The 15,769-nt window shown below is 34.7% G+C and overlaps 1 protein-coding gene across 6 annotated transcripts in view; it reads left to right on the top strand.

The window, feature by feature from the left end:
• The window catches only part of CLCN3 (Cl-/H+ antiporter 3), an 87,958-nt gene that overhangs the window by 33,746 nt on the left and 38,443 nt on the right, over positions 1-15,769 (top strand). Inside the window, exon 1 of one of the 6 annotated variants that reach the window (XM_004433484.3) lies at positions 5,107-5,293. The exons of 4 other annotated variants lie outside the window; for them this stretch is intronic. In XM_004433484.3, coding sequence (XP_004433541.1) covers positions 5,215-5,293 — 79 coding nt within the window. In that variant the 5' untranslated portion in view covers positions 5,107-5,214. Of the gene's footprint in view, positions 1-5,106; positions 5,294-15,769 lie in introns of those variants that run through there. One more of the 6 variants, XM_004433486.3, reaches the window with a different exon arrangement.

Here is a 15,769-nt window from a genome sequence, read left to right as displayed (position 1 = left end):
TTATTTCTATCAAGTATTTGATAATGATGCATTAAAAGTTTTCACTTTATTTATAGACTTATCTACTACTACTTCTTGTCATTCTGTGAATTTTTGCTTTATATACTTTGATCTCATATTATTAGGTTATATCTTCTTGGTGAATTGAACCACCTTACTTTTATTTTGAAGTGACTATTTTCAGTTATACTTTTCTTCTTTAAAGTCTTCTTTGATATCAGTATCCAATTTTCTTTGGATTAGGGTTTGCATGCTCTATTTTTTGTAATCCTTTTACTTTCAGCCTTTCTGCATCCGTGTATTTTAGTTGAGACCCTTGTAATCATATAGTTGGATTTTAAAAATCCAATTAAATAGTGTTTACTTTTTAATTGGAGCATTTAGTGTATTTATACTTAATGTAAATATTGATACATTTGCATTTCAATATTTCTAAGACTTAGAACCCTTAAAATAGTCTTTTCCTCTGTCCTGTACCAGCTTGTGTTCATGCAAGAGTATATTTGACAATTTCCTTGAAAAGGAATTGCTTAGGCATTAAAAATATTGGCTCTTTTGGTTCTGATTTTGAAAAAGTGATGGTTGTGTGATGTTTATGAAGGAAATTCTTCTTCATGTTTTTAATCCTATGATGCATTGTTTGGGTAACCAGACAGCTATGTTGAGAACTAAAAGGTCTTGTGTTTGTGAGGTGTGAATATTGCAAAGCTATTCTGTTTTTTTCAGTTTATTTTCTGCCTTGTCATTTCTGAGAATTCCCACATCCTCTTTCTTTTGTACTGCAGTAACTTTGCCGCTAACTCTGTAGCTTGAATGGATTGTCCTCCTTGAGAGCTTTGCTGTCTCTCTTTTTTTTTTTCCATCTGATGCTTTTCCTTAGGGAGGAGAACTGACAGCAAATTAAAGTTTAATGCCATGTAGTGTGTTCAAATGTACATGTACAGCAGCTATACTTAATGCATTGTAAACTGCAGTTAAGCTGATGCTTCTAGTAGTAATATATTTAGTTTGAGGAGTAAAGGATGCAATTTTTTGATAACCTTTGTCTCATACAAGTGATTTTATTTATAAGCATTTCATTAAAAAGAATCTTTTTATTACAGAAAATTTAAAACATTTACAGAAGTATAGGGACGATTATTGTGTACTTGCTTGTTCTCATCACTTAGCTTAAATAATTATCAACTCATGGCCAATTTTGTTTCATCTCTGCTCCCTTCTCCTGATTATTTTGAAATAAATCTGAAACATATCATTTTAGATAGATATACCGATAAAGAGTCCATTCTTTTTTTTTTTTTTTTTTAAAGATTTTATTTATTTTATTTTTTCCCCCCAAAGCCCCAGCAGATAGTTGTATGTCATAGCTGCGCATCCTTCTAGTTGCTGTATGTGGGACTCGGCCTCAGGATGGACGGAGAAGTGGTGCCTCGATGCGCACCCAGGATCCGAACCCGGGCCACCAGCATTGCAGCGCGCGCACTTAACCACCAAGCCACAGGGCCGGCCCAAAGAGTCCATTCTTGATCAAACTTTGGTCAAGTTCTTCTGGATTCTCTTCTCAGCCAGGTCTCAGCTTTGGAATTGTTTGTCCATTTTTTGTATTGCTCAATTTTGGCAAGAATCCTGTCAAGTTGGTTTAGTCAGAATCCCCCACCCTCATCACCTCGGATTCCTCATTCGCCTCCATTCTCCAGGTGATTGATATCTGACCACCCTGGTCTGCCTTCAGCAAGAATCCTGCTAGGTCTGTTTAGCCAGAATTCCCCCTTACCCCTCATGTTTCCTCTTAGTAATTTTCCCTCCACTGCCCCCGCCCCTTCCCTGTTCCTTGGCTATAAATTCTCTCTTTTCCTTGTTGCATTGGTAATTGAGCAGAGTTCTCTATTGAGACCTCTTTTCCTCTGTTGCAGTAGTCCTGAATAAAATCTGTTTTTACCGTTTTAACTATTGTCCAGCTCTCCTTTTCTTTGACTATATATATATTTCATTATGTATCTCTAAAAGATAAGAATTGTTTTAAAGGTTATTATCACATCTAAAATATGAATAATTCCTTAAAATCAAATATCTTGTCTATTTCACATTTCCTCAATTGTTCATAAAAAATTGTACATGGAAATTGATTGATATATCTTTTAAGTCTTTTTTTTTTTTTAATTCTCTAGGTTCCCCACCTTCCCTTTTTTTCTTATATTTATTTGTTGAAGAAATCAGGTCATTTGTTTCCAGTTTGGGTTTTTGCGATTATGTTCCTGAGATGTCATTCAACGTGTTTCTCTGTTTCGCGTATTTTCTTGTAAATTGGTAGTTAGATCTAAAGGCAAAAAACATTTTTCATTTTTTTTAAGTATTTCTAATGTTGTAAATTTCTTCCATCATGTGTTAGGAGGGGCTTAAAGGTTGAACATTATAATACTGTATATATTATATATAGTTATATATGTGTAGTTATAACATATAGTTGTCATACTGTAGTCATCTATAGTCATCTATTCTGCCTTCCTGAATTACACACATCAGAGAGGTTGTGATTTATCCAGAATCCCACATCAAGTTGAGGTAGAATCGAGGGTGCATTTGGAATTAGAAGTATCTTCCCCTTCTGAATTTTAAATCCTGTTTTGTGCTGCCACTTTAGTGTTTTTGTTCTTCAGAGGTTCCATTCTGAGCATTCTACCCCCCATCACTCCAGCTGTGCCTAGGAATTCTTGAATTTGTCTTCTGTTCTCTTTCTACTTCAGCCTCACTCTAATTGTAATTCAGGTTATTAAGCTGGTAATACCTATTCTGTATCAGGGTCTTCTTTGCCACACCTTCCAATCTACCCTGTCCTTTTCTAAAGTGTAATTGGGAAGAGCGTTAGCTTGAGTAATAATTCTTTTACTTTAAGAGAAAGTGGCAGCCATGGACACCATAAGCGTGAGAGATTTGTTTGCTTTTGAAATTTAAAAATTTTTCAGATTTATTATTACAAAAGTAATTATTTAAAATTTAAGTAATATATTTGTTTAAAATTTTAAAACAGTATGGAACTATATAAAGTAAAAACTGAGTCTACCGTGGTCTTTCTCACTTTCACCTTGTTCTTTCCTGAGTGATAACAATTGATCTTTAGTGTGTCTCATTCTAAACTTGACTCTATACAAATACAATTTATATATTATATATACATGCATACATATACAAGAGTTTTGTTCTTTAAAAATAGTTTAAAAGCTCTTACTTATGCTATAGAACTTTTACTTATGCAACGTTGTCAATATATTTTATGAGTAAGGTGTTCTTCCCCTCTAGTTAGTGCTAGCTAGCTGTCATTTTCATTTTTCCTTTATGACCAAGTTGTAAATCAGGAAAAACAAGTTAAGACAGTGCCTATAAATACCAGGAAAACTTGTAGATAGATTTTCATTTGAAAGGCATGGAAGAATATAGATAGTATCATAAAAACAAAATTATTTGTAAATACCATAAAGCATATATTTTTAAAAAGTCTTATAATAGTAGAACTGAAATACTCAAGGACCAAATTTACATTTAGTTAATTTAGTAAAGTTAGCTCTTTGTCAAAGCTTGCCTTGTTTAAAAAAATTATTTCCAAGAAAATTTGAAAAATACAGAAAACAGAAAGTAAAAATCACCCACAGTCGTATCATAAATGTTAATAGCCGGAATTAGAATTAGATAGAATATTCTTATGGCAGTAATTCTAGTCTATATTTCTTTCCTAGAACCCTTTTGCCCAAACCTCAGGTGGGATTTTATAAGAAGCTCTATCTTTTTGAGGTTCAAACTTTTTGAAATATAAAAACTTAACCTAATTTTAAAAAGATCTCAAATAACTAACATATACTAGACAAATTGAATAGAATTTCTGTCTTCTCTTTACTGCCATCTGAGTCCTCTCTTTCCTTCCCTTACCCTCAATTCTTATATAAATGCCTTGAATTGGAATGGACCTTAGAGGTTGGCACATTCAATATTTAGGAAAACAAATTTTACAGCACCTCTGAGTCCTGTGGGATTGCTTCTAATGAATAGCACATTTTTATTTAGTGGCACTACGGTAACATAGCTATTTCAGAAAAAGAATCTCCTAGTCCAGAGGAGTCACGTCAGAGGTAGTTGTAAAATTTTGAACTCATCTTAAATGAGCATCAGCTGTTTTTTTTTGGAATGACAGTTTAAAACAGAAAATTGCTTTATTTCTGAATTTCATAAAAATGTCTAGCAAAGAGATAATTAAGAGTACACTTTGGGACACATTTTATTAAAAGCCCCTCCACCCCCTTTTTAAGGCACAAAATGTTTGTGAGATAGGAAAAATAGGAAGCTAGAAGAGTTAGGAAAATCTCCTACCTAGTAAATCCTAATATCTTTTTGCATAGTTTCACAAACAATAGCTATGTTACTCATTTTGTTGATAATTCTCAAAAGTTAGAATGTTTTATTAGCTGGTTCCTTGAAGGAAGGAAACAAGAGGCTGCTGAAGGGGATTAATAAGACAAAACACTATTCAACTATTCAGTTAACTAAATTTTTTAATCCACGGAAGTCTGCAGTACATTTTAGATAATTAAGAATAGACTTTCAAACCGTCTCTTGAAGCCTTTAATATGTTCTAGTTCTTTATCTTTATGACTCACATGACATTACTACGTAAAAATTAGTTCATTTATATTATAAAATCCCACAGCTTTATTAGAGTGTTGCTTCCATTTTTATACATTAGAAATGAAAAGGGGCATTGTCTACATCCAGAATTTCCTTTTCACATCTCTGTATTAAATACTTTATTCCCCTCATATTTATCTTAAACCCCAAAAGAAATAATGTTTCTGTTGTCTTACTGTAGTTGTTACTGATGCTGCAGAAGCTATATTGTGAGTGCTTTAAAATTCTCAAACCAGTTTTGTCTCTTATACTTGGAGCTTAGTCATCATCATACGTAGCAGGACCTGATTAAGAAAGCTGTTCCGCCTCTAAGCCTTGCTAGATTGTAGCCACTAGCAACCAGGCTGCAATAATTTCCCTTTGATGACATCATCCACTGTGGAAGAACCCAGTTGCTTCAGCCAGTCGAACTACATACAGTTCTAACCCTCGGCAAATATGGCATCTCCCTTGCCTGCTGCAGCAGGGGTGGAAGAAATGCCACTGTCTTTTTAAGCTAGCAAGCTTTTCTTTTTCTTCTTCTTTTTAAAAATTCTAATCATGGATGCTTCTTCAGATCCCTATTTGCCTTATGACGGGGGAGGAGACTATATTCCCCTGAGGGAATTACATAAAAGAGGTAATACCATCCCCTTGCTATGAATCCTCTGTTGGTATGTTTTGCATGCTGGCTGGGTGGTTCTCTAGTTTATACAGGTTCTCGATTGTCCTTTAAATACTGCAGTATGTTGTTTAGTTGCCCTGGGTTGTTAGGAAGGGGAAAATGCAATCTTCTGAGTGGTTCTGTAGTCGTCCCCGATTGTTTTCTCTGTGCAGATTAGTACTGCTTCAGATCACATTGGACTCCGACTCCATCTTCTGTGTGAAAATCCTCTTTATATTTAACTGCGAAAATGAATTAATCTGCTTTTACAGCTAACTAAAATCGTGTTGATTGGCACCTAGAAAGTGATGTTTTTCTTCTTTCGGAAAACTTATGTGTTTCCTTTAATTTGCCGGGGAAATCAAGTGTGTGTCTATTACCATTATATTTCAGCTGCTACCAATTACCACGTAGCTTTTACACCGCAAAGTAAATTTATAGTAAAAGCTCTACCTACATTTTAGAACAGTTTAAAATGGCAATACAGATAAACAAATTTTTATATTAGTATTTTTCATTTAATATGCATTTTAGCTGATTAACATTAACTACATTGTCTTCCACAGATATCTCGTAAAAATTAATATGATAAAAACATTTAAGGTAATTTTTACACATCAGAAAAAACAATAGTCAATAGTTTGTAAAAATGGGAAAAGCACCTAGCATTTTGTAAATCTTTTTTTGGCAGTCACTGCCTGGGTCTCCTTAAAACTAATTACATGTTTTAAACTGTCCTTTTTTCATTTTTCTTAAACTGATTATTCTAAAAATAGACTGGTTGGCAATTGTTGTTCTAGAAAAAAAATTGAACCTCAAGGAAGATCTCTTGGCTAGATGACTTCATTTATGAGCCACATTTGTTTGAATTACTGCATGATATTATAAACTCAGTTTTTGGTTTAACTCTAACTTTTATTTATGAAGTAAATAAAGAGGTTATGATTTTCCTGAGCATATTTAGCCTGTTTTATTTAAAATATAGTTTGTATTCTGCTAACATTTTTCTTTTAGTATTAAGTTCCATTAGAATTAAAAAATGTTAATATATTCAGCAAATATTTATTGGTTGCATTGTCTGCTAGACACTATTTTAGGCTCTGAACAGTTGTAACATTATATATTCCGTAGTATTCTGTTGTTAGTAAAAGCTTTTCAGATTTTGAGAAAAACTATATGAAGATCATGTTACATATGTTGTACTTTCTCTTAGAGTTGCCCTCTTAATAAAATTCCTATATATGTATGTAGATATATATATATATTATTTTAGAACATTTGGGGAAATATATAAAAACAAAGAAGAAAATAAATATTTCTTATAATCTTACCACCCTGTTTTTTGTTTTTTTCCCCCCCAATTCTTAATGTGTTCATAAGCTCTCCTTTTTCCTATGTTCCCATCATCCCTTTTCTGGTAATGATTTCTTTAAACAGGAAGCAATGTAAATGAATGGTGACTCTTCAGATGTCACAGTATTTGCTAATCAGTAATTAAACTAAAAGGACAAACTGTATTTTTCCTTAAGCTATTACAACATCAGTTTGTTGATGTTAATAAACCAGGAGATCTGGGCTTGGGAAATTTAAATTCCCAGTGTTAAGCTTGACAGTCTTTGACAGAACTTATTTATGGACTCCATCTCTGTATAAGATATGCAAATAATAAGAAATAAGGTAAAGCTTATGTGAAAGTAGGCATGGTTATTCCTAAAACATAAGCTCTTTGTTTCTAGTATATTTTCATAAAGAGTCCTTTAGGAATCTTACTTAAGGGCTAAATCAGTCCCACTCTTGGCAGCTCAAATAGGTTCCTTATCGTTTGATGAGACTTAATTAATATAAGCCAATGTTATTTGAAAGTAACGTTGTGTCTTTGTAGTACAGATCAGTCAGTTATTAGGCTTACCTGACTGTACTGTAGTATCCTGCTATCTATGGGAAGAGGTTGTTTTCCATAATTTATGACTTACTGTAGCCATAGGTCAACACAAAGAAACTGGAGATGTGGAGACAAGCAGCTAACATAAATCAAGAAAACTGAATCAGCTTCTCTTGAGGACAAAATTACAATGACTAGAAATATCTCTTCAGGCTGATAAAGAGTGAAGAGGCAGATAATCAAAGTATAAAATTATAAAGGATATCAATAAAGTAAACATGAATCTGTTTACTAAATCCCTGAGTGCTAGAGTTAGGGATTACCTTTGTGGAGCAAATTAAATTTAATACTACTTTTCCAGGTGAGATGGTAAATGAAGCTTCCTACTTAAGTGAATAATATAGAAACTGGAAATGTAAGTAGATTAAAAATAGAATTAGTTAATATATTGTTGGTAGATTAGAAATTAAGATGACATTTTAGAAATAAGCATCTTTTGGGGTAAATTTCCTGTGCAGAAACTAAGTTCTTTCATAAAATGTCTCTTCCATTTTTATCAGGAAAAAAAAAATCTTGGTTTATTTGTGTTGTTAGTTTTGCACTTTGACTTTCTTTGTAACTTGTTCATGAAGTTTAAGTAGTTTGGGGGGTTGAAATCTTTTCTTCTACTGGGCCCTTCTAGTAGATTTTATCTTTTGGGACTTGAGCCTCCATTTACTCCATGAGGGACCTTTAAAAATTATTTGACTATTAATTGTTTCATTCAAAGTATTTATTGAGCTCTTGTATATATAAAGCACTACTAGGTGCAGTGGAGAATGAGAATGGTAGTAATAGTAATGTTAATAATAGCTAATTCTTAGTGTAGAATTCACTATTTGCCAGATACTGTTGTAAGTGCTTTAGGTGTATCAGTTCATTTATGTGTAACAAGTCATTTTAATCTTCATCACAGACGTGGGTACTGTTATAATTCCCATTTTCCTCTTGACAAAACTGAGGTAAATAGATATTAAAAGTTAGGATTCAATCCAGATTATTTGGCTTATACTCTAATCATGAGGATACGTATACTGCTTCTTGCTATGTATATCCCTGTAATAATTTAGCATTTTGAGTCTGGCAGGGGCATAAGAAGGCTTCCCAAGTTTAAACAAAGAAGCAAAACCCTTAGGAAGTTAATAAATTTCTAGTGAATGGTGTAGACTGCATGTTCTGTGGGATTTTAGGGGAGGAAGAGATCAGTCTCCTTTTGACAAGTGTTATCACAGTAGGCCAAGTCTTCAAGGACACAAGGGAATTTGATACGGCATTCCTGGGGGAGAGGAAAGAATGAGTACATGCTCTGATGGGAGTAAATGCCTAGTATGTTGTTCCCTGATTAGTTTTGTTGCATCACTGTGTCACTAAAAGGGGTAGTATAGAAAGATAGAAGAGTGCCAGATCCTAGACGAACTTGAATGCCAGACTAATAATGGTCTTAAACCACAAAAAATGTGGCCTTCCTATTGAAATAAAAGATTGGGGTCTTATTCTTTTAAGTTTCTTCCTGAAATCATTTCTTGACATTCCTTAGCTCAAAGATGTATTTAAGTAAAGCTTTTTTGTTCCTATTATAATAGATGAGGGGCCGGCCCCGTGGCTTGGTGGTTAAGTGAGCACGCTCCACTGCTGGCGACCCGGGTTCGGATCCCGGGCTCGCACCGACGCGCTGCTTCTCCAGCCATGCTGAGGCCGCATCCCACATACAGCAACTGGAAGGATGTGCAGCTATGACACACAACTATCTACTGGGGCTTTGGGGGGAAAAAATAAATAAATAAAATCTTAAAAAAAAAAAAAAAAATAATAGATGAATTTGTTCCTTTTTATTCCCTCCTAAAAGTATCAGTAGTTATGATCTTTGGCACATTATTTGGGAACACATTTTTGGCACGTTATTTGGGAATCCAGGTGTTAGATGATATTCTTATTACCATAGGGACATTCTGTGGGGTCTTTGTAAAATGATTTTAGGATTCAAGTCCTTGTTGCATTTCTATTTTCTCTAATCTTTTAGCCAACTAGAAAATTAAATCTCTTCTTACAAATTAATTCATCTAAGTGTCTATAAATTAAAAGAACAATTAAAGATTCTTTATTTGATGTTAGAAACTCTTTGTATTCTAAAACAATAGTATAAAACAAAGCTTGCCTTTAAGTTTATTTTGCCTGCAATATCTGAATTTAAAATCTTCAATAAAATCTGGTTCATATTGCTATCTCTAGCTCTATTTTCTAAAAATAACTGACACTTTACTGTGATTAATTTTATACCATCTCATGGCTTGTTGTAAGTCAGAAATGCTTTGTGTATCAAGATTTCAAAATGTGAACAGATCTCCTGCTACGTAGATTAGGTTTATAATTTTGGCTGTTTTCCCAGCGTTGACGTCTCTGCTTTGTGCCTACACAAAGTCACAGGAGATTGGTGACTTAAATTATATTTTAAAGGTTTTTTTGTTTGTTTTTTGTGAGGAAGACTAGCCCTGAGCTAATATCCGTTGCCAATCCTCCTCTTTTTTCTGAGAAAGATTGGCCCTGGGCTGACATCCATGCCCATCTTCCTCTATGTGGAATGCCTCTGTATGTGGAACACCTGCCACAGCATGGCTTGATAAGCAGTGCGTAGGTCTGCGCTGGGGATCCGAACCTACGAACCCCGGGCCGCCAAAGCAGAGCACACAAACTTAACCACTACACAGTGGGGCTGGCCCCTGTTTTTGTTTTTTAATAAGCGTATGTTTGTTTGTTTATTTATTTACATATATATATATATATATGTATATATATATTTGCGAGGAAGATCAGCCCTGAGCTAACGTCTGCCAGTCCTCCTCTTTGGCTGAGGAAGACTGGCCCTGGGCTAACATCCATGCCTATCTTCCTCCCCTTTATATGGGACGCCGCCACAGCATGGCTTGACAAGCGGTGTGTCGGTGGGCGCCTGGGATCCAAACCCCAGGCCGCTGCAGCGGAGTGCGTGCACTTAACTGCTACGCCACCGGCCGGCCCCTAAGTGTATGTTTAATTTGTAATTTTTTTGTTGTCCTTTACAACCTTAATTAGATCAAAAATACGTTTACTTTCATTTCTGTCAGTTTATTCCTGTCGCCATTTAAGAGAACAAATTCTGTCTTTTTATTCATGTAATATACAAATCATCTTATGTGCCGTGATAATAAATGAACACGGAATATGTTTCCAGTTATACAGATGTCTTAATATCTACTTTATCCTCTCTACCTAAGGATGTGGCTTTTTATGTTGGGGTGGCAATAAAAGAAGAGAAGTGAAGAGTGAATTGGTAATGGACTCAGTATTGCTGCTGACTGTTTGTATGTCTTTGGTCAGCTTCTTTGGGACTTGGTTTTAATTTCCAAGTCTTTGCAGTGTAAATAGACAGCAATTAAATATGGCTGTGGATGGCAGAACACAGAAATTTAAAGAGCATATACTTCGTTTATCCAGCAGACATTTAATTGACCACATACTAAATACTGTGCTTGCCATTACTTTTTTAATGTTTCATTCGAGAGCCTGCTAACATTTTGGAACTTCCACTATCAACTTACAACATTTACTTTCCCCTCCCTCACCAGGATGACCACTTCTTATCAGTAAGGTCACAGAGGGAGGAAAAAAAAATACATTAGGGACTAGACTTCTTGCTCTTAATATACAGAAGAAACTGGGTAGTCAGGGAATATGTAGAATTTTGTATTTCTGCCTGCCTTCTTCCATAATTTAAAAAAAAGTGATATGTGTTTTATTTGTGTGTAATAGCGCAGTAATCTGCATTATGAACTTAAATGGCAAGGATCAGTGTTCTCATTTCTTTTGAGATTGACCTCTGAGGTAATAAGTAATAGTCTTAGAATAAATATATACCTTCTTTTTGTAAAACTATTATTTAAATATTCCCCTTTGAGAAAAGACTTAGGTTCCTGAAGATGTGTGACTGTGAAATTTACTAATAATAAGCTCAGGTTAAGGCCCAATAGTTAAGTACTTTTTTTAGCTCAGCTCAGCAAATATATATTGAGGGCTAGTGGGTGGGAATATAAAGGTTTTTATTTATAGGAAAGCAGATAATTTCATTAATGTCTGTATTTCTCTAGTTCAGTGTTTATCAAATTGCAGATTTCAACATGTTGGTCATGAAGTCAATTGAGTTGTGACCAGTATTAAAAAAGAAAGAAAGAAAGAAAGAAAGAAAATAGAAAGTAAAATATCAGAGTATATGCCAAATAGTAAGTATGCTAAACTTTGGTTTTACTTAGGTCCATATCTGTATCCTATGCCAGTGAGAAATATTTCTTACTGTGGACCACAGTCAAAAAAGTTTGAAAACAAGTTTCTAAGTATACTCCTGGAGGGGCAGTTAGCTCTTCCTGGGGTTAAAGTAGGCTTCCTGTAGCCTAAGAAGAGTCTGGAACAACCTAAGGATGAGAATGGGAGGTGTTATTGTCACAGACCTCTGCTGAAGCATGAGGATGTGAGTGCTGGTGGCGGAGCAGTGCCCATGACTGCTACTGCAACCTTTTAAGAAATATAGGACAGGTGGTCTGGAACCAAAGGCAAAGAGGGATGATGACCGTGAAGGGTAGGATTGTATTAATTGTCTAAAAGCTCTAAGTGCATGTGCACAAGTGTTTTGGGAGAAGGCACCACTTAACAGTTCTTAACCTACTCGGAGAGAAGCATGTCCACCTATCTTAAAATATCCAAGCAAGCAAACCACGAAACTATTTTTTAGGCAGTATTGCATAGTGATGATAAATGCCTTTGGAATGAAACTGCTTAAGTTTGAATCCCTGTTCCACTACTTACTAGCTGTGTGACCTTGGGCATATTTCTTACCTCTCTGTACCATGTTTTTCTCATTTGTAAAATGGAGATAGTAATACCTATCTCATGGGATTGTTGTGAGGATTAAATGAGCTAATATATGTAAAGTGCTAAGAACAATGTCTGGCACACAGTAAGTACTCAATAAATGTTAGTTGTTTTGTGGTTATTATTAGACACCAGATAGATAACAATGTCTGGCCTCTAGGTGAGAAAGATTATTTTAATTCTGCTGTAGCCTAGTACATCTGATTTTTCTTACGTCACCTGTGTTTTGGTGTTTTATCTGCAAAACCATTGCCTAACCCAAGGTCGCAAGGATTTACTCCTGTGTTTTCTTTTAGTCCTGTGTTTCAGAGTTTTGTAGTTTTAGCCTTTACATTTAGGTCTATGATTCGTTTTGAGTTAATTTTCATGTATGATGTAAGGGAGGGGTCCATCTTCATTCTTTTGCCTGTGGATAGCCAGTTGTCCCAGCATCATTTGTTGAAAAGACTATTCTTTTCCCATTGGTGAAAATACTTCTTTAAATAATAATGGATAATTTAAAATTTTATTTTCCTGCAGATAATTTTAAAACTTTGCTTGGATTACAGATATTCATAAGTAATGAATTTGTGTTTGTATAGATTTGCATGAATTTTATAAAATTCTGTGTCTGGGGAAAAAATAAACAGGCAAAAAATTCTCTTATTAATAAAGTTGTTTTTGCAAGAAAGCTACAAGCCAGTGATAGCTCGTTGATTGGATACTTTTCTACTTGCTTAGGTATTTTAGTGTTGGTGTTACTTGAGCTATGAAATATTGTTGGTGATATTTGAATTATAAAATGTCCATTTTATGGAAAGGTTGGTCATTGAGCATACATTTTAGAAATTTGTTTCTGTGTCCATGCCAGGCATAATGAATTGTTGTCTATTAAAAATCTATAGGATTTCTGTTCAGTATATAGATGTTGAAGAACTCATTGCTCAAATTTATAAGACTCTTTTTTTCCCCTTTTTGTTATATTGTCAATCTTTGGTTAAGATTAATACCATATGAGTAATAGAGGCAGTCTGATAAAGTTTTAAATGCCAAAATATTTGAGCAGAAACCATATCTTGTGGTTATTGATTTTCTTCTATTTGTCAGATATATTATTGGGTATTTTACATGATATATCTCCAGTACACACACCATACTCTAAAAGTGCCTGAGAAAACCCAGGTACCTTTAAGGGGTTAGTAAGTAACTTATGCTGGATCACAAAGCAGAGCTGGAATTTCTCTCTAGGTCTTTCTGACCTCAAAGTGCATTAAGGTCATAGAATTTCTCTATTGGGCCACTCTGAAAAGAAAGCCATCTTTTCTCAAGTCTTTTTTGTTGCTGTTTTTCAGCCATGAGCTAGTAGAAGAGTAGTCACTGGCATCTGGTAGTCAGACCTCCAGAAAAATTTTTGATTTTTTTCTTGTCTTAAATTTGGGAGCTGCGGGCCGGCCCCGTGGCTTAGCGGTTAAGTGCTCGCGCTCCGCTGCTGGCGGCCCGGGTTCAGATCCCGGGCGAGCACCGACGCACCGCTTCTCCGGCCATGCTGAGGCCGCGTCCCACATACAGCAACTGGAATGGATGTGCAGCTACGACATACAACTATCTACTGGGGCTTTGGGGGAAAAATAAATAAATAAAATCTTTAAAAAAAAAAAAAAAATTTGGGAGCTGCTGTTTTCAGATCATACTTTGTTACAATCCAAGATCTGGGGACCTACGTAGCAAGAACTGTCCTATTTCCTTTTGAAGTTCAGTCATTAAAATTAACAGGCTCTTATTGTCTTTGTATCACTCTGTTCAAGATTTACATTTCCAGGAGATAGAGTTCGATTAGTCTGACTTGGATCCTGGGCCTTTTTCTTAGCTGGGTAGGGGAGGATACCTTGATTGACCCCCTTACGGAATGCGATGAGGGATAGAAAGTTTCCTAAAAATAATTGGGTTCTGTTACAGAAAGAGTGGAAAAGGGTGGCACATGGGGAGAAACAAATAATAACCCTAATCTCAGGACAGTTACTGAATAATGTGGTTATTTTAAGTTTGGAGATATACTTGGTTATTAATATTGAATATCTGAGCATATGGTTGGGGAAAAAAGTTAAGAACAAGAAGAAAGTTAATATTTTAAAAGGTAATTGGAAAAGAGGATGACTAAGTAGGTACACATATGTTTGTTGCATGTACTGTTAGTAATGCAAACTAACCTAAAGGTTTGTTTAAATTATAGTATATCCCAACAATTACATATAGTAATCTGAAGTACATGGAGAATGATGTGCGTATGCGTTTAATGATAGGAAATGGTTTTTAGAAAGTATGCTAAGTAATGAAAAGCTTATAAATAAGTGTGGCTAGTATGATCTCATCTATATTTTTGCTTATAGAAAATGTTAAAGGCTGAAGCCAATCTCCAGTTTAACTATTGTAACTCGCTTGTTTACCCAATTCCCTCTCTTCACTTCCCCAGCAAACCTTATGTAGCTATGTAGAATTGGTTCTTCATCTGTTCTGTTTTTAGTCCACGGTTCATTGCAGAAACTCTAAGCCTTTTTACTTAAAGCCTTTTGAAACTCGGAAACCCATCGCTTACTACTCAAAGGTATTGGCTTTTAAGATTTTGCATTTTCTATGGCTTTCAAAGCCTAAATTTGAAACTCAGAAGCCACAATACTGAATCTTATTCTCTATGTTCTGCTATGTATTTCTTTTCCTGTGGCAATGGATGTGTCACTGAAGTGGTAGAGGGAAGATGTGTGGAGAGCACAAGGAAATAGTGATAGGTAGGGAACTTTGATCAGTATTTCTAAAAGGTATTCTGGTACATCTCTACTACTGTCTTCACGGATAAATAAATGTGAGCTGCTTATACTTTGAGAAATGGGAAGTCCAGGGTAAATCATATCATTTTGTATTATTGTAAAATCATATCATTTTATATTAATTTGCAACTATAAGAAAAGCTTTTACTGAGGACAAAAAAAGGCATAATCAGGGAAGTGTGGCCTTACCACCTTTTTTTTGTCCCTTAAACCTCTTTGTCTTCTAGAGCTCCATTCCAGATACCAGCTTTAGGAAAGTTGTATTATAATTTCGTAAATTAACCAACCCGTGAAATATTATTTTAGGAAAGAGAGATGCACTTTATGTATGAGAGAACTTTAATTTGTGTTGTGGCATTACCTACAAGATATATGCTTCATTCATGCATAAGATGAAGTTGAGAGGTGAAGTTGGATAACTTATACTGTTGCTTGTAAAAGTTTTATTAATACATGTATAATTTATTTGTATTCATCTCATTTTAACATATGTAAGTTAAATTTTATACAAATCTAGGTTGCAGTGAACTATACACAAAGAAATGATACATTAGGAATGTTTAAAAACCGTTGTTATTGTTAGGAAACATAATACCTTTAAAATCACTCATAGTGTGGGATATGTAGGCATTTCTGTGATCTTATTAGAAATGAATGTTCCCTACCCAGTTTAGAGTAGGTTAGTCTTTCCTTTTCTCCTTTGTACTACTCAGATTTCCATGTTTGGCAGAACAAACTGTAAAAGAAAATATGTGAAATGTTACACACGTACTAAAGTGAAAGTTTGAATTCTTTTTTTATAGTGAGCTGATTCTTGAATTTTATTTAGTA

Source organism: Ceratotherium simum, chromosome 12, assembly GCF_057802395.1.
Source record: "Ceratotherium simum simum isolate JZ-2026a chromosome 12, ASM5780239v1, whole genome shotgun sequence".
Taxonomy (NCBI): domain Eukaryota; kingdom Metazoa; phylum Chordata; class Mammalia; order Perissodactyla; family Rhinocerotidae; genus Ceratotherium; species Ceratotherium simum.
This window is presented reverse-complemented; position numbering and strand designations above follow the sequence as displayed.